At 44.4% G+C, this 18453-nt stretch overlaps 1 protein-coding gene across 6 annotated transcripts in view; it reads left to right on the top strand.

Moving 5' to 3' along the window:
* The window catches only part of LOC143927200 (ecto-ADP-ribosyltransferase 5-like), a 58557-nt gene extending 40421 nt beyond the window's left edge, over positions 1-18136 (top strand). For all 6 annotated transcript variants that reach the window (XM_077451183.1, XM_077451180.1, XM_077451182.1 and 3 more), the window contains 2 exons: positions 10094-10126; positions 13075-18136. In XM_077451183.1, coding sequence (XP_077307309.1) covers positions 10094-10126; positions 13075-13142 — 101 coding nt within the window. In that variant the 3' untranslated portion in view covers positions 13143-18136. The remainder of the gene's footprint in view (positions 1-10093; positions 10127-13074) is intronic.
* Positions 18137-18453: the final 317 nt, after the last annotated feature.

The following is an 18453-nucleotide window of genomic DNA, read 5'->3' as shown; positions in this document are numbered from 1 at the left end:
GCACTGCCCAAGAAGCACTTACAGCCCTAGTAGAGTGCGCTCTCACCTGAAAAGGAGGAATCTTCCCCTTTAAGTCATAGGCCTGAGAAATAACCTGTCTGATCCACCTCGAAAGAGTGGACTTTGACGCTGCCTGACCCTTTTTAGGGCCTTCTGGCAGAATAAATAAACAGTCAGTCTTTCTTATCTGAGCAGTTGCCTGAAGATAAAGACTGATTGCTCTAACCACATCTAAAGTGTGTAAGGATTCTTCCTCTGTGGACTGAGGGTTTGGAAAAAAGGATGGTAGGATTACATCCTGATTCAGGTGAAAACCTGAAACTACCTTAGGTAGAAAGGACCTGTTGGGACGCATGACCACTCGGTCCTTATGGATAATTAAATAGGGCTCTTTACAGGAAAGAGCTGCCAATTCTGATACCCTTCTAGCCGTGGATATGGCTACTAGGAACACCAGCTTCTTTGTCAGGAGAGTTAAAGAAGCCAGATGCAGAGGTTCAAATGGTTGGGCTTCTAAGGCCGAGAGAACCAAATTCAGATCCCAAGGGCATACCGGAGGTTTGACTGGCGGTCTCATCCGCATAGCCCTCTGGATAAAAGCCCGTACTAGGGAATGTGATGCAAGCGATCTTTGAAAAAAGACCGATAGGGCCGAAATCTGCACCTTGATGGTGCTTATGGCCAAATTCATTTCAAGGCCTGTTTGGAGAAAGGCCAAGATTCTGCTAATGACATACCTTCTAGGATGCCATCTCCTGGGTTCACACCAGGAAACATATGCCCTCCAGATCTTGTAATAGATACGCCTGGAGGCCGGTTTTCTGGCATTGACCAGAGTGGAGAGGACTGGCCCCGAAAGACCACGGCCTCTCAAAATGTGGGTCTCAGCAGCCAGACCGTCAAATTCAGACTGCGTAAAGCAGGGTGGTAAATTGGACCCTGTGAGAGGAGATCTGGCTGGAGAGGGAGGGTCCATGACCTGCCCACTGCCAACTTCATGATTTCTGCGAACCATGGTCGCCTGGGCCAAGCCGAGGCCACTAGAAGGACCGGCTTCGTCTCCCTCTTGACCCTTCCCAAGAACCTCGACAACAGCGGGTTCGGGGGGAAGGCATAGATCAGATTGTACTGATCCCAGGGAACTGTCAGAGCATCTGACCCCTGAGCAAGTGCATCTCTTGTCCTTGACACAAAGTTGTCCAGTTTCCTGTTGAATCTGGACGCAAACAAATCCACGTCTGGAGTGCCCCACTTGTGACATATGTCTTGAAACACATCGGGGTGCAGAGCCCATTCTCCTGGGCACAACTGCTGGCGGCTGAGATAATCTGCCTGCCAATTCTCCACTCCTGGAATGAAGACTGCAGAGAGGCACGGAACATGCTCTTCTGCCCAGACAAGTATGCGATTCACCTCCTTTTGGGCCACCAGACTTCTGGTACCGCCCTGGTGATTGATGTAAGCCACTGCGGTGGCATTGTCGGACTGAATCCGAACTGGGAAACCTCGCAGTCTGTGAGACCACTCTCTGAGTGCCATGTAAATTGCCCGAATCTCCAAGACATTTATGGGCAGCAGACTTTCGGTCGCAGACCATTTTCCCTGCGAGCATGTTTCCTGCAACACGGCTCCCCAACCTGTCAGGCTGGCATCCGTGGTGACAATCTTCCATGAGAGGGGAAGAAAGGTTTTGCCTTTCAGCAAATTTTTGGTCTGTAACCACCAGACAAGACTTTTGCGTGCCCGAGGGGATAAACGCATAGGAAGATCCAGGGATTGGGGCTTCCTGTTCCAAATCGCAAGGATGCATCTTTGCAGGGGCCTTGAGTGGAACTGGGCAAATGGAACGGCCTCGAAAGAGGCGACCATCTTTCCCAACAGTCTCATGTACAACCGAATGGAGGAGAATCTTCTGCCCAGAATCAGGCGCACTAGATCTCCAATGGCCAAGGCCTTTGGCTTTGGAAGGAACACCCTGCCCTGAGCGGTGTCGATAATCAGACCCAGGTAATCCAACCTGGTGGTCGGTTGTAAAGATGACTTTTCTAGGTTTATAATCCAACCTAGGCGGCCCAGATGTTCTAGCGTTTTGGTGACGCTGCGACTTAGGCATGTTGCAGTTCTCTCTACGAGAAGCAAGTCGTCTAGGTAAGCCATGACGGCTATGCCCTGAACTCTTAAGATTGCTAAGAGAGGGTCTAGAATCTTCGTGAAGACTCGAGGGGCCGTGGCTAGGCCGAACGGCAGGGCCACAAATTGAAAATGGCGCTGCTCTACCGCGAACCTCAGAAACTTCTGGTGTGCGGGAAATATTGGCACATGGAGATATGCGTCTTTGATATCTATTGATGCCATGAATTCTCCTCCTTGCAGGGAGGAGACCACAGTGCGTATTGACTGCATCCGGAAGGTCTGGATGTGTAGAAACCGGTTTAAGTCTCTCAGATCCAAGATAGGTCTGACACTTCCGTTTGGTTTTGGAACGGTGAAGAGATTCGAATAGAAACCTGAACCCTGATCTTTCGGGCTCACCTCTACTATCACACCTTGGGATAGTAATTGATCTAAGGCCAGAAATAGCGGTTTCTGCTTTATCGGATCCCTGGGGATCCTTGACCTTAGAAAACGGGAAGGTGGAATCTCCTGAAAACTCTAGCCTGTAGCCTAGAGATACTGAAGAGATCACCCATTTGTCCTGAATCTCTACCCGCCAGGCGCCTGCAAACTGCAGGAGCCTTCCCCCCACTCGGCCGAGCGGGGGCGCCCCTTCACAAGGATGTCTTGGAGGACTGCTTGGCAGGCTTCCGCCCCCAAGTCTTTTTCTGTCCCTGGGCTCGGCCCTGAGGCTTTGCAGCCGAGGAGGGCTGAGAAGGCCGTCGCCACTGTTTAGAGCTCGACGCTTCGGGAGAAAGAGTACGCCTGAATGAAGGACGTTTACTCTTCTTGACTGGAAGGAGTGTAGATTTACCTCCCGAAATATTTTGGACGAATTTATCTAATTCCTCTCCAAACAACCGTTCCCCTTTAAACGGAAACCCAGTCAAATGCTTTTTGCATGACATTTCAGCAGCCCAATTTTTTAGCCATAGAGCCCTACGCATGTGTACCAACATGAGGGACAAACGTGATGCTTGTTGGACAGAATCCAAAATCGCATCAATTATGAAACATAAGATGTGAGGCATCTCTGCATATTTCTCTACTTCCTCATTAGGAAGGAGTTCAAACATCTGTTTAACCTGTTCCTTAAGGAACTGACACAACCCCACGGCTGCGACTGTAGGTTGCACCACAGCGCCGGCCATGGAAAAGGAGGCTTTTAACAAGGTTTCCAGCCTTTTGTCAGCTGGGTCCTTAAATACCTGCGCATTATCCAAAGGACAAGTTAGGTTCTTATTCACACAAGAGATAGCCGCATCCACAGATGGGGCCCCCCATTTCTTGGTGAAGCTTTCCTCCACGGGATAATACATAGAAAACCTCTTGGGAGGAGTAAACAGTTTATCGGGATGTCCCCAGTCCTTATACATCAAGTCAGCCATTAAAGGATGAATTGGGAAGGAACAAGCAGTCTGTGGAGCTTTCCTGACTCCCAGGGAAGAGACAGAGGATGTAGCGACTTCAGCAGCTGGCATTCTGAACGTGGTACACACCAATTCAGTATAATACTGCACCTGCTTTCTGAGTGCCTGGGAGGAGGGGACTGACTCCTCATCCTCTGACTGATCCGACTGCTCATGATCCCTTTCCAAAGATAGGGATCTCTCCTCATTTTCAGAGCAGCTGTCTGAGAGAGGGATTTCAGCAGAGGGAGGGGATCTAGCCCTTTTCTTGCTATCTTTTAGGGAAGCAGAAATAAAATTCATTATCCTCCCTTCAAAACTCTCCAATGAAGCCCTAAGGGAGTCCTCAGTGACATAGACCGGGGCTGCGACATTAGGAGAGGCTGCAAAGCCTGAAAGGGGCACTGACTCGTCTTGAGATGCAGGCTCCACTCTTGCAGAGGGGGATGGTAATCTGCATGCACCTTTAGAACCCCTGGACCCAGGCGGTGACCTGCCAGTGCTTTTGTTACCTGCCCCTGAAACCCTCTTACGAGGAGACATAGTACTGAGCTACAAAGCAGAGTTACTAGTGTAAAATGCAATCACTTTGTTGTGCTTAAAGTCTCACAATAAATCAATATAAGCTTAACTGCACAATATGATGCCGAGTAGGTGTCTTAAGGTTCGCCTGGATCCAATCCCACGGATGCTTACAGCCCACAGCTCCTGTGTCTCACCTTACAGTCCCCTGACGCTCTGGGCTTTTAAAACGGCCGTTTTGGCGCCTGCATTACAGTCTGGAGCACTTGATTGTGCACAGCTGGCAACCACACCCCCCCCTTTCCCTATTAGGCCGGGAGCGCGCCCGGCGCGCGTGCACGCGCCCGCGCGCGTGCACGAGGACCGCGGGATCCGGGGGGGGGGGAAGGGGAACCCAAAATGAGTGACCTGGGACCCCCCGATCTGCGTGGGACCCCTTTTTTACTTATATTGTGGCAGGGACTGCAAGGAAACGTGAATAGCTGGGAGAACCAGGCATTTCACTGAGCGTGTTTGTTTGAAAGGCATGTAAGTATGCATCAGGCTTGCTCTTACTCCCTCAAGTGGTGGAAACCAGGTAAGACATACAACTACTCAAAATGAAGAAATCCATTCATATATTAAAATATATAGGATGACTTCCCATACCTGTTCCCCGCCGCAGGAATTGCTGATCTCAGACCAATTCCAGCCTTCACCCATCACGGCGGGTATTGTTAGCCAACCTTCAGGCGTATCTGGGAATCTTACGAAAAGATTCTCCTACCTGGGCCTTGTAAAAAACTCTGCCAGAAACTTACGGGCGCCCTGAGTAAACAGTACCCCAAGTCTGGTTGTCCCAGAGTCCAGTCTTCCAATGGAGAGGACTTACAGGCAAAACCTCGTGTCTTCGGCAGACGAGGCCCGGGTACCATACCATCTTGGGAGTCAATTATCGGCCCGAGGTATGGATCCGGTTTGTTGTAGCCCTTCGGCCCTCGCCGGGACCCGCATAGAGCTAAGTTTTACGTGACCATCGACCAGACACTGGCGAAAAAACTGAGGTGCCTCCCTGATGGGAGGGGTTATATAGGGGAGGAATTCTCTTTAATTGGGTCAACCAGTGTCCAATCACCAGAGGTGCCTATATAACCCACTATGTAATGAAGCTCCTGTGTCCCGTGATGTATGATCAAGAAATATGTTTTTTTAGCAAAGACCCTAGAGAATACAATGGCGCTCGTTGCAACTTTTTATCGGTATTTGCGCAGCAATTTTTCGAACACGTTTTTTTCAGAAAAAAAAAACAGTTTCATGCTTAAAAAAAAAACAGTAAAGTTAGCCCAATTTTTTTGCATAATGTGAAAGAGGAGGATACGCCGAGTAAATAGATAGCCAACATGTCACGCTTCAAAATTGCAGGTGCTCGTGGAATGGCGCCAAACTTTGGTATTTAAAAATCCCCATAGGCGACGCTTTAAATTTTTTTACCGGTTACATATTTTGGGTTACAGAGGAGGTCTAGGGCTAAAATTATTGCTCTCGCTCTAATGTTCATGGCGATACCTCACATGTGTGGTTTGAACACCGTTTTCATATGTGGGCGGGACTTACGTATGTGTTTATGTGTTCGCTTCTGTGTGCGAGCTCACGGGGACAGGGGCACTTTAAATATTTATTTTTTTATTGTTAATTTTAAATTATTTTTTTTTAACACTTAAAATAATTGATGACTTTTATTCCTATTACAAGGAATGTAAACATCCCTTGTAATAGGAATATGGCACGATCGGACATATTTACAGTGAGATATGGGGTCAATAAGACCCCATATCTCACCTCTAGGCTGGGAAGAATAAAAAAAAAAAAAAAAAAAAAAAAAAAACGATCCTGGCTTCCTAGCCAGTTCGGCGCCGTTAATTTGAATACAGAGGCCGGGCGTGACGTCATAACATCGTGCCCGGTCTCCGAACGATCATAGAGACTCCGGGGACGATCTGGTCAGCCGGAAATCTCTATGGTAACTTGCTGGGGCCGGCAGATCCTGTGACCGACTCACCGATGGAAACGGTGAGTCGGTAGAAGCACCGGAGGGCGGCGGGAGGGGGGGGCGTCCCCTCCCGCCGCCCGTAGGAACGATCAAGCAGCGGAACAGCCGCTATGATCATTCTTATGGTGCAGGGAATCGCCGTCTGAAAACGGCAATATCTGAATGATGTCTGTGGCCTCAGGCATCATTTAGATATAACCACTGAAAGCCCATGACGTCAATAGACGTAGTATGGGCACCAAGTGGTTAATTTTTCAAGTATTTTGACTGCAAACGTCTACTCAAAAAATTTTTACATGGGTTATTCTTCCTTTACAATACCATGAGCTTCAAGTTGGTGATAACTGTGAGGCCGCGTACACACGCGCGGACTGTTCGCCCAACCTTGTTCGGCAAACAGTTTGTCAAACAGTCCGCTCAAAATTTGCATGAGCGGACTTGCCCACACACGAGCGGACTGTTTGACGAACAAGGTTGGGCAAACAGTTGGCTCAACTTTTGAAATGAACGGACTCGCCCACGTAAGGAGGAGGCAAATCCGCCCACTTCGAGCGCGTGTACAGGTAGGCGGGGCCCGCGAAGGATACGTCGCGGGCTCCGCCGCCTGGAATGGGCTTAAAGGGGAACCCCAACGCCGAAAAAAATCGGCGTGGGGGTTCCCCCCAAGTCCACACCAGACCCTTGTCCGAGCACGCTACCCGGCCGGCCAGGAAAGGGGGGCGAGCGAGCGCGCCCCCCCTCCTGAGCCGTACCAGGCCGCGTGCCCTCAATGTGACATCAACCCATGTGACCAACCCATGTGACATATACCATGTGACCCCGCCCCATTGTCACTATATAAGTGGCAACGCAGGGCGGCTCTGGCATTCCGGCCGGAGGGAGCGACGTGTCAACATCTCCTGGAAGAAGAACAAGAAGAAGAACACGAACGGAAGGCGGCGACGGCGACAGAAGACCGGGCCACCGCCTGTAAAAGAGCTACAAGAAGGCGCGGTGGCCCGGCAGAAGAACCGAAGGCGGCGACAGAAGAACGGAAGACGGCGACAGAAGACCGGGCCACCGGACCAGGCGCGGTGGCCCGGCAGAAGAACCGAAGAGGGGGACAAGACCCCCGAAGTCGGGAGAAGAGGCCGGCGGCGGGGAGGAAGAAAGCCGGACTCCTCCGCTAGCAAAAGAGCTACACACACATAGCGGAGGAGTCCGGCGAGAAGACCCCCGAAGACGGAAGACCCCCGGCTGTGCAATAAAATATTTTTTTCCCCTGTGTTGTGTTTTTATTTGTACTTTATTTCACAGGTGAATGGGTAGGGGTACATTGTACCCCATACTCATTCACATAGGGTGGGGGGCCGGTATCCGGGGGCCCCCTTCTTAAAGGGGGCTCCCGGATTCCGATAAGCCCCCCGCCCGCAGACCCCGACAACCAACGGCCAGGGTTGTCGGGAAGAGGCCCTTGTCCTCATCAACATGGGGACAAGGTGCTTTGGGGTGGGGGGGCCGCGCGGCCCCCCCTTCCCCAAGGCACCCCCCCCCATGTTGAGGGCACGCGGCCTGGTACGGCTCAGGAGGGGGGGCGCGCTCGCTCGCCCCCCTTTCCTGGCCGGCCGGGTAGCGTGCTCGGACAAGGGTCTGGTGTGGACTTGGGGGGAACCCCCACGCCGATTTTTTTCGGCGTTGGGGTTCCCCTTTAAGCCCATTCCAGGCGGCGGAGCCCGCGACGTCTCCTTCGCGGGCCCCGCCTACCTGTACACGCGCTCGAAATGGGCGGACTTTCCGAGCGGGAACAGTCCGCTCATTTCGAAAGTACAGCGGACAGGCCCACACACGGGCGGACTGTTCGCTCAAACACAGTTTCAGCGGACAGTTTTTCGGAATTTCCGAAAGACTTTGTCCGTCCAACTGTCCGCTGAAACTGTCCGCTGAAAGCCCACACACGAGCGGACTGTCCGCCCAAACACTGTTCAGCGGACAAGGTTGGGCGAACAGTCCGCCCGTGTGTACGCGGCCTGAGCCTTGATTACAGCAGGACCAAGAACCATTTCAGATGGTGATTAAAAAGTGTTGAAAGATACTTCATTGTTTCATAAAAAAGTTAAGCTTACAGTAGATACATTTAAAAAAAAAAAGGAAATGTCATGGCTGAATTACATTTATTACCCAAATTTGTCTTGTTTGTGAGTTGATCATTTTAAGATAAATTTATCAGATGAAAAAAAAAAACAAGAACAAATGGAGTTAATATACTTCATCCATCATGAATTGAGATACTTCAATGTTTCATTAGAAATTAGGCTTACATTAGGTAAATAAATAAAAAAAAAATGACAATTACACAACTAAATTATTTTTATTATCTGAATATGTTTTATTTTTGAGTTGATAATTTAAGGAGAAATTTACTAGATAAAAAAAACAAAAACAAATGGAGTTTAAAAACTCATCTGTCATGAATTGAAATACTTCAATGTTTCATTTCATACATCATGAATTGAAATACTTCAATGTTTCTTTAGAAAACGTGTCTTACATTAGATAAAAAGAAAGGTGCACACCAAATTATATTTATTATCTGAATTTGCTTCTTTTTTTTTGATTTGCAAATTTTAGGAGAAATTTATCAGATACAAAAAAACAAACGGAGTTAAAACAAAAATCAAATCTGTCATAAATTGAAATACTTCAATGTTTCATTAGAAAACAATGCTAACAGGAGGTAATTACAAAAAAAAGGAAAATTCCACACTTGAATTATATAAATTTACTACCTGACTTTGCTTTATTTTTTGAGTTGATCATTTTAGGAGAAATTTATCAGATGAAAAAAAAAAAAACATCAACACATGGAGTTAATATACTTCCTCCATCATGAATTGAGATACTTCAATGTTTCATTAGAAATTAGGCTTACATTGGGTAAATAAATAAATAAAAAAAAAATACAATTACACAGCTAAATTATATTTATTATCTGAATATGCTTTATTTTTGAGTTGATAATTTAAGGAGAAATTTACTAGATAAAGAAACAAAAACAAATGGAGTTTAAAAACTCATCTGTCATTAATTGAAATACTTCAATGTTTCATTTCATCCATCATGAATTGAAATACTTCAATGTTTCTTTAGAAAACGTGTCTTACATTAGATTACAAAAAAGAAAGGTGCACACCAAATTATATTTATTATCTGAATTTGCTTCTTTTTTTTTGATTTGCAAATTTTAGGAGAAATTTACCAGATACAAAAAAACAAATCAAATGGAGTTAAAAAAAAAATCAAATCTGCCATAAATTGAAATACTTTAATGTTTCATTAGAAAACCATCCTAACAGGAGGTAATTACAAAAAAAAGGAAAATTCCACATTTAAATTATATACATTTACTACCCGACTTTGCTTTATTTTTTTGCGTTGATAATTTTAGGAGAGATTTATCAGCTTAAAAAACAAACAAAAAACAATGGAGTTAAAATAACTCTCCATTAAAAGTTGAGATATTAGTCTTCTATTTGAAACATTGAATAAATCCATGCCCAAGCAATAATCAGAGAATAACCTTTTACCCCTATCACTTTTTGTTTCCTGGCTGCACTGAGGAAAAATAAAGGTCATGTTGGATGAAGCTTTGGGCCCCTTTGAGAAATGAATAATAAGGACCTTTTGTATGTGTTAGGTATGGAGCAAACCCCATACACCAAATTACTTGATTAAAAATATGGGGGTGGTACTTGCTGGGAAATTATTTTTTAACTCTAGTACACACACAGCCATACTTCATGAAAAATGTAAAAGAATTGTCAAATATCCATAACCTATTATCAACCCTGTGTAACGCTTATCACCTTTATGAAGAGTAAAATTAAAAAAAAGTATTTCTGACCAGTAATTAATGATATTGCTCACTGTGCTGGTCATATTCCCTGTTGGGAGCTTCTGTGCTCTTGTTGTGATGTGACATTTCTGGTCATTATTTTTACAGGAGGAAAATCCAAAACATGTCTGCCCAACAGAGGTAAGCATAAAACCCTCTCCGAAATTAATCAAGGATATTACTATGTATGATATCACAAGAAAGATAGAATTATCTCATATGCATTTCTTAATAGGAAACCCAAAACATCCAAGAGAACATCCCCCATTATTCCTAGTTCCTAAGTATTTTGTACCTCAGGTAGGCTGATGTTGGAGGGTCTAATATCCCAGTGGTGGGTGTAACCAGAAAGCTAGGGAGAAGGTCAGAAACAAAGTATTTATTACCTTAGGAAGGGTTAAAATGGAGGGTGTGATATCCCAGTGGAGCATTATCATGAAAGTAGGGGAGAAGGTCAGAGTAGTAAGTGTAATCAGAACGGTAGAGAGATAGTCCAGAGCAGAGTATTTTCTACTTTATGCAGGGTCATGTTGGGCTGTGATATCCTGGTGGTAAGTGTTATCAGAAAGGTAGGAGAGATGGTCAAGAGCAGAGTATTGTCGACCTTGTGAAGGGTCATGTTGGAGGGTGTGATAATGCAGTTGTCAGGTCACCTTGAGGCGAGGTGACAGGCGCACACCGTAGGGATCAGGAGTGCAACGCAAGGTTGTGGACCCTACGGCTGACTGCTGCAGACGGGGGACAGATCCCACTGGGGTTAGAGCATAAGATTCCCTGGGGCGCGGAGTCTAAGAGCCAGCAGGTGTTCACCAGCGCCTCCAGTGGTGAGGATGGACTTGGCTGCAACTGGCTCCAGGTCGTGACCCCCAGGGTCCCCCAGCTCACACCCACAGTAGGCAACAGGAGGATAGGGATGGTGAGGGACAAAGCCAAGGTAGGGGGCCACAAACAGACAAGAATAGTCGGGTACACGCCAAAAGGTCAGGATCACAGGCAAACAGGGATAGTCAAGACACGCCAAAGTCGGTAACGGAAAACCGTAGCAGAGCACACGGCAGGAAACAGGAAGCTAACACACAAAGGAATACACAATGGTTGATCAGCACTGATGGCCTGCAGTGCACAAGTTAATATAGGGCTCCCTGATATGGCCTGGGGTGGAGCCATGCTTAGAGGAGAGGTTATAAAAACCACCAGGTGGAAGTGGCTGGCCTCTTAGTCTGAAGACATGGGGGAAGGTAAGCAAACACAGGAAGATCACTGCATAACCATGACAGCAGTGGAGCAGTAAACAAAAAAGTAGGGAGAAGATCAGAAGTAGAGTATTTTCTACCTTATGGGGGGTCATGTTGGAGAGTGTGATATCCCAGTGGTGGGTGTAATCAAAAAGGTAGAGAGAAGGTCAGAAGCAGAGTATTGTCTACCTTGCGAAGGATAATATTAAAGGGTGTGTTACCCAGAGATTAGTGTATTCAGAGAGGTACAGAGAAGGTCAGAAGTAGAGTATTTTCTGTCTCATGGAGGGTTATGTTGGAAGGTGTGATATCCCGGTTGTGAGTGTAATCCGAAAGGTAGAGAGAAAGTTGGGAACAGACTATTTTCTACCTTTTGGATGGTCATGTTGTAGATATGATATCCCAATGTTGGAAGTAATCAGAAATGTAGACAGAAGGTCAGGATCAGATTATTTCCTAGCTCATGGAGGGTCATGTTGGAGGTTTTGATAGTCCCATGGTGAGTGTAATGAGGAAGGTATAGAGGAGAAGAGTATTTTCTATCTTATGGAGGGTCATGTTGGAAGCTGTGATCTCATTGTTGGATGTGTGGCGCCACTCCCAAAGGAGCTGCTGATAATAACTGGATTTTCCGCAACACTACAGAGGCTGCCAGTCAACCAAGCACCAGTCCAAACACTCCAGTTAAAATAAATGAGTCTAGGACTTGCCTTTTTTAGGTTTATTGCTTTAAGAACTTTAATAGGAGTGGAGATCAGGGTATGGGATGCTTCAAAACACTCAGCACTTAGTGATCAGAGGACAATTATTTTCTTGAGTAATAGTGGGTGTTGAACATTTTAAAGATTCACAGCTGAAGACCATGGGGCAAGTCTTTTTGGCATCTGGTTACCTTGCGCTGATGCATAACTGCTGGTACCCAGTGCAATTCCAGAACACTACATAGGCACAGGGCTTTGCTTAATTGGCACCAGCCGCTCTGTCTCTGGAACAGTGCTGGGAAGAATGAACCCTGCTCACCTGTGTCCCAGACTATTTATCACCATTCCAGCCCCCTGTCCAGGAATTGGCTGGAACCTAATATAGGCTGGTTGTATTGAATCTTTCACCCTAAGTTCTTTAAGCTTCCTCCAGGGGTGGGGGAAGCACTCAAATTCCCACCCTAAGCAGACTAGGCCAAATAATTATTGCTTCCATGATTACATAGGGAGACAATAACTAAATGTTCCCTAAAATCCTATGCTAGGAAGGTGCTGCAGATCTAATCAGAAGGGTAGAGAGATGGTCAGGAGCAGAGTATTTTTTACTATATGAAGGTTTCACATTAAGCCCTTGTACACACGGTCGGACATTCCGACGGAAAATGTCCGATGGGACCGTGTTGTTGGATAATCCGACTGTGTGTGGGCTCCATCGGACTGTTTCCATTGGAATATCTGACGGACAAAGTTTTAGAGTTGGGCTATAAAACTTTCCGACAACATGAACCGATCGGACTTTGTCCGGTTGTGTGTAGAGAATTCCGATCGGACAAAGTGCCACGCATGCTCAGATCAAATTCCTAGACCAAAGCTATTGGCTACTAGCCTGAACGTAGTCCCGTCGTAACGAAATAACGTCATCACGTTACATACGATCGGATTTTCCGACAACTTTGTCCGACCGTGTGTATGCAACACAAGTTTCGGACAAAATCCGTCTGACAAAATCCGACAGATTTTGTTGTCGGAATGTCCGACCGCGTGTACAGGGGCTAAGGGTCATGATCATTCTATCCGTTAATTAAGGATCTTTTCTCTGAATCAGTTTGTTATTGTTTAGTAAATATTTAATTTATTTTTATATCTTTTCTAGGGACCCGGATGTTTTCATCTCTGGTTGTGATAGCTCTTCTGCTCTGCCAATTTTTCATCTTTAAATGAAAGGTCTCCAATGTGTGTTGAGTAGCTTGAAAACCAACTGATCTCTCTTTGGCTATGAACTGATCTTAGGGGGTCTGATAAATTTGTCCTCCAGGAAATACACTTTGTAATTCACCTGCTTATATGTGTTAAAGTATAACTTTCCAGAATCTTCCAATTTTGGATGGAGTGGTGGATAGTTAGAACTTCAGTCCGATTTATATCTCTTTCTTTGTCTCCACTGGAGCCATTTCCCCTTTACTTCTGTGGTGGAGGTCTGAGACAAAGTAAGTGAATATTATCAGTTTGGCACAGACAGCAAATACAATGTGACGGCGAATCAAACCTCTCTCCACTCTATACAAAATAAACTTTTTGTAAAAGTTTGTTCTTGAAGTTCCATTAACAAAAACTCATATTGGAACCTTATGATGATCCTGGCCATTTGCAAAGGCTTCTCCAATCACTTTTCACATTTTGTGTTTAAAGCTTGGTATAGAGAACCCGCCATATTTAATATTTATATATAGATTGTATGGCCAAGAGGTAAGAGCATAGGAACATCTGACCATCACACCCACCTCTATAGACAAAAGTATTGGGGTGCCCCTTCCAAGGGAGGTCAGGTTTTTCCAGTGAAGGGTACTGTTACCCAGTAAAGGGTATGGCTACCGGTACTCTCCAGTTAAGGGTACTGCTACGTCACACAAAGATGTTGTAGACAATTGTATTATTACAACCTTGTGATAACAGCTTGGTGAAGGTGCATTTCTCTTCCACCATGACTGAGGCTCTGTATGCAAAGCCAGCTCCATAACTAATTTAATACCAGACATTTTCACCCTCTTCCTGCCCAGGCCATTTTTCAGCTTTCAGCGCTGTCGTACTTTGAATGACAATTGTGCGTCATGCTACACGGCACCCATACAAAATTTTCAGCATTTTTCCCCCACAAATAGATCTTTCTTATGGTGCTATTTAATCACTACTGGATTTTTAATTTATTGCTAAATAAATGGAAAAAGACTGAAATTGTTTAAATAAAAATTTATTTTTCTTAGTTTCTGTTATAAAATTTTGCAAATAATTAATCTTTCTTCATAAATTTAGGGCAAAATTTATTCTCTTATGCTGCGTACACACGAGCAAATTGTCCGGCGGATAGTCCGGCGGACTTTCTACCGAACGGACTTGGCCACACACGGACACACAGAAAGTCTGGCGTTTGCTAGCGCGATGACGTACAGCATGTACGACGGGACTAGAAAAAGGAAGTTCAATAGCCAGTAGCCAATAGCTTCCTTTTTCGTACTTGCTTCTGAGCATGCGTCATTCTTAGTCCGCCGGGAAGATTGGAGTGCAAAAATACTTTCTTAGTCCGCCGGACTTCACGCTGGAAAAGTCCGCTGAAACCCACAGACGATCGGATTGCCCGATGAAATGGGTTTCATCGGACTAAGTACGCCAGACAATTAGATCGTGTGTACGCGGCATTACATTTCTTTGGTGAAAATAACCCAATGAATATTATTTAGCCTGCAGGAAAGTTATAGAATCCAAATCAATCCTTATTTACTTTATTTCAATTCCTGAAGCCCAAAAATGCCAGGACAGTACAAATATCCCCCAAATCACCCCTTTTTTTGGAAAGTAGACAGTCCAGGGTATTTAGTAAGAGGCATGGCAAGTTTTTTGAAGTTGTATTTTTTTTGTCACAGTTTGTAGATAAGAAATATAAAAATATATATATATATTTTTTTACAATATTTTTGACTGTCATTGTCTAATGACAGTACTGTATGTGAAAAAAATTCTACATTTTTAAATCATTATTGGGAGACCCTATAAACATTATATATGTAATATATTAAGGAAATATCGTATGGAAAGCAAATTGCAAAAAAAAGAAAAAATTCACCTAAGCGAGTATGAAACCTCCCCACTCAAAGCCTCCTGGGGGATACTTACATCACACTTGAAAAGGAGGCTTTGGCTCAATCTCTGCCACGTGGTGCCTCATCAGTGCAAGAAACAGGAAGAGACAGCTAGCCACCAGATGACATCCGTAGAGAAGATGGCAGCGCGGGTTCAACGGCTTAGAGCAGAAAATGTAGAATCTGCTGGGTGGGTGAGTAGGATTTTTGTGGACAAGGTAACATTAAAAAAAAATGTAAAGGGTGAGTGAAGTTCCTCTTTAAAGTTTGTCCAAAGCATTTTTTTTTTCATTTTGGATAAAGTAGGAAATAGTTACAACCCCTTATAGGTTTTTTTTTTGCCGTCCATGTCCCATTCAGTAAATTTCCCTACATTTCCTGTCCTGTAAACACAACAGCAAATGAGAAAAGTTATACACGTTAAGACCCCATGCACACTGCTGCCAGCAAGAGCATCATTTCATTTTTGTGCTAATGATTACAGTACAAATGTTCCCTATTGACCTATTGGTTTCTATGTAGCAGGCTGCCACCTAGCATCCTTGGTTGCCAGGATGCAAGTATCTCCTACCACCTAGCATCCATGGTTGCCAGGATGCAAGCATCTCCTACCACCTAGCATCCATGGTTGCCAGGATGCAAGTGTCTCCTACCACCTAGCATCCTTAGTTGCTAGGATGCAAATGACTCCTGTCACCTAGTGTACTTAGATGCTAAGATGCAAGTGGCTCCTACCATCTAGTGTCATTGGTTGCTGGGATGCACGTGCCTCCTATCACCTAGCATCCTTGGTTGCTAGGATCCAGGTGGTCCCTGCCACTTAGCATCCTTGGTTGCTAGGAAGCAGGCTACTCCTGCCACCTACTGGCCTCGGTTGCTAGGATGCAGGTACTTCCAATATGGTATGTTTGTGCTTTACAAATGTAAATTTTCACACAAATGTTTACACATATATCCTAACATACACTGTATGAACAGGTCCTCAAATGCAGATCCTTCCATTCCATTAACACAGCTTTTGGCTAAAGACAAATACAGAGCAGTGTGCATGGACCCAAAGAATACAATACAGCTGCATTCAGATACAATTGCAAAAAAAAGTATGTGAACCCTTTTGGAATGATATGGATGTCTGCACAAATTGGTCAGAGAATGTGATCTGATCTTCATCTAAGTCACAACAATAGACAATCACAGTCTGCTTAAAGTATTAACACACAAATAATTAAATGTTACATTTTTTTTATTGAACACACCATGTAAACATTCACAGTGCAGGTGGAAAAAGTATGTGAACCCTTGGATTTAATAACTGGTTGAACCTCCTTTGGCAGCAATAACTTCAACCAAATGTTTCCTGTAGTTGCAGATCAGACGTGCACAACGGTCAGGAGTAATTCTTGACCATTCCTCTTTACAGAACTGTTTCAGTTCAGCAATATTCTTGGGATGTCTGGTGTGAATTGCTTTCTTGAGGTCATGCCACAGCATCTCAATCGGGTTGAGGTCAGGACTCTGACTGGGTCAGTCCAGACGGTGTATTTTCTTCTGTTTAAGCCATTCTGTGATGCTTTGGGTGGTTGTCCTGTTGCAACACCCATCCTCTGTTGAGCTTCAGCTGGTGGACAGATGCCCTTAAGTTCTCCTGCAAAATGTCTTGATAAACTTGGGAATTCATTTTTCCTTCGATGATAGCAGCAAAGCAGCCCCAAACCATGATGCCCCCACCATCATACTTCACAGGTGGGATGATGGGATGAGGGTTTGATGTTGGTGTGCTGTGCTTCTTTTTCTCCACACATAGTGTTGTGTGTTTCTTCCAAACAACTCAACTTTGGTTTCATCTGTCCACAGAATATTTTGCCAGTACTGCTGTGAAACATTCACGTGCAAGCTGTAAACGTGCAGCAATGGTTTTTTTGGACAGCAGTGGCTTCCTCCGTGGTATCCTCCCATGAAATCCATTCTTGTTTAGTGTTTTACGTATCATAGATTCGCTAACAGAGATGTTAGCATATGCCAGAGAATTTTGTAAGTCTTTAGTTGACACTGTAGGATTCTTCTTCACCTCATTGAGCAGTCTGCACTGTGCTCTTGCAGTCATCTTTACAGGACGCCCACTCCTAGGGAGAGTAGCAGCAGTGCTGAACTTTCTCCATTTATAGACAATTTGTCTTACCGTGGACTGATGAACAGCAAGGCTTTTTGAGACACTTTTATAACCCTTTCCAGCTTTATGGCAGTCATCAATTCTTAATTGTAGGTCTTCTGAGAGCTCTTTTGTGCGAGGCATCATTCACATCAGGTAATGCTTCTTGTGAAAAGCAAACTCAGAACTGGTGTGTGTTTTTTATAGGACAGGGCAGCTGTAACCAACACCTCCAATCTCATCTCATTGATTGGAATCCAGTTGGCTGACACCTCACTTCAATTAGCTCTTGGATATCTCATTAGTCTATGGGGTTCACATACTTTTTTCCACCTGCACTGTGAATGATTACATGGTGTGTTTAATAAAAACATGGTAACATTTCATTCTTTGTGTGTTATTAGCTTAAGCAGACTGTGATTGTCTATCTATTGCGACTTAGATGAAGATCACATTTTATGACCAATTTGTGCAGAAATCCATATCATTCCAAAAGGGTTCACATACTTTTTTTGCAACTGTATCTATAAATTATGAATCCAAATGAGTATTGTACACCTGTAAGCATCATTATGATTTTCAATAAATGTTTGGCTCTTCTTTTTTCCAGTTAAACAGTCATCATCCTCTGGGGCTGGTTGCAGGAGATGAGCCACCCCTGAGGTGACTGTGAGCAGGCCGTAGGATTGTGTCCTTTCCTTTATTTATTTTTGTATTCCTTACTTAATTAATGGTATCATCCCGATGGTTTAAGAGTTATCTAGTGTTGGTTATTATGATTGTAACCTTTCTTGCTTGTCTTGTAATACCCGATCATTCTTAAGCCCCTGCGTGGGCGACTTATTTGCTTGCCTTTGATATTCCTAAAAATCAATAAATACCATGAAACTGAAAAATTCACATTAAAAATTAAAATATGTGCTTGCTGAAAATCCATATTTTGAATATTTTTTTTCTGAATAAATAATGGGAAGTATGTAGCACTCATTGGAAAAAAAATGCAGATTTATTTATTGCAATCTAATTTACAGTGATGTACCACCATACCCCAGAATGTATATTTGTGCTTGTATCCAATCTGGAGAAGGACGGTTCACAAATGTTTAGATACATTGGAACATTACTGTGAATTATGTTACAGCGCCTTAAAAAAGTATTCATAACCCTTGGAATTTTCCACATTTTGTCATGTTAAAACCATAAACTTAAATGTATTTTATTGGAATTTTATGTGATAGACCAGTGATGG

Source organism: Lithobates pipiens, unplaced genomic scaffold (genome assembly GCF_037356315.1).
Source record: "Lithobates pipiens isolate NorthernLeopardFrog02 unplaced genomic scaffold, aLitPip1_a1.2 Scaffold_23, whole genome shotgun sequence".
Lineage (NCBI taxonomy): Eukaryota > Metazoa > Chordata > Amphibia > Anura > Ranidae > Lithobates > Lithobates pipiens.
The sequence above is the reverse complement of the archived record's forward strand: the minus strand, read 5'-3'. Positions and strand labels throughout refer to the sequence as shown.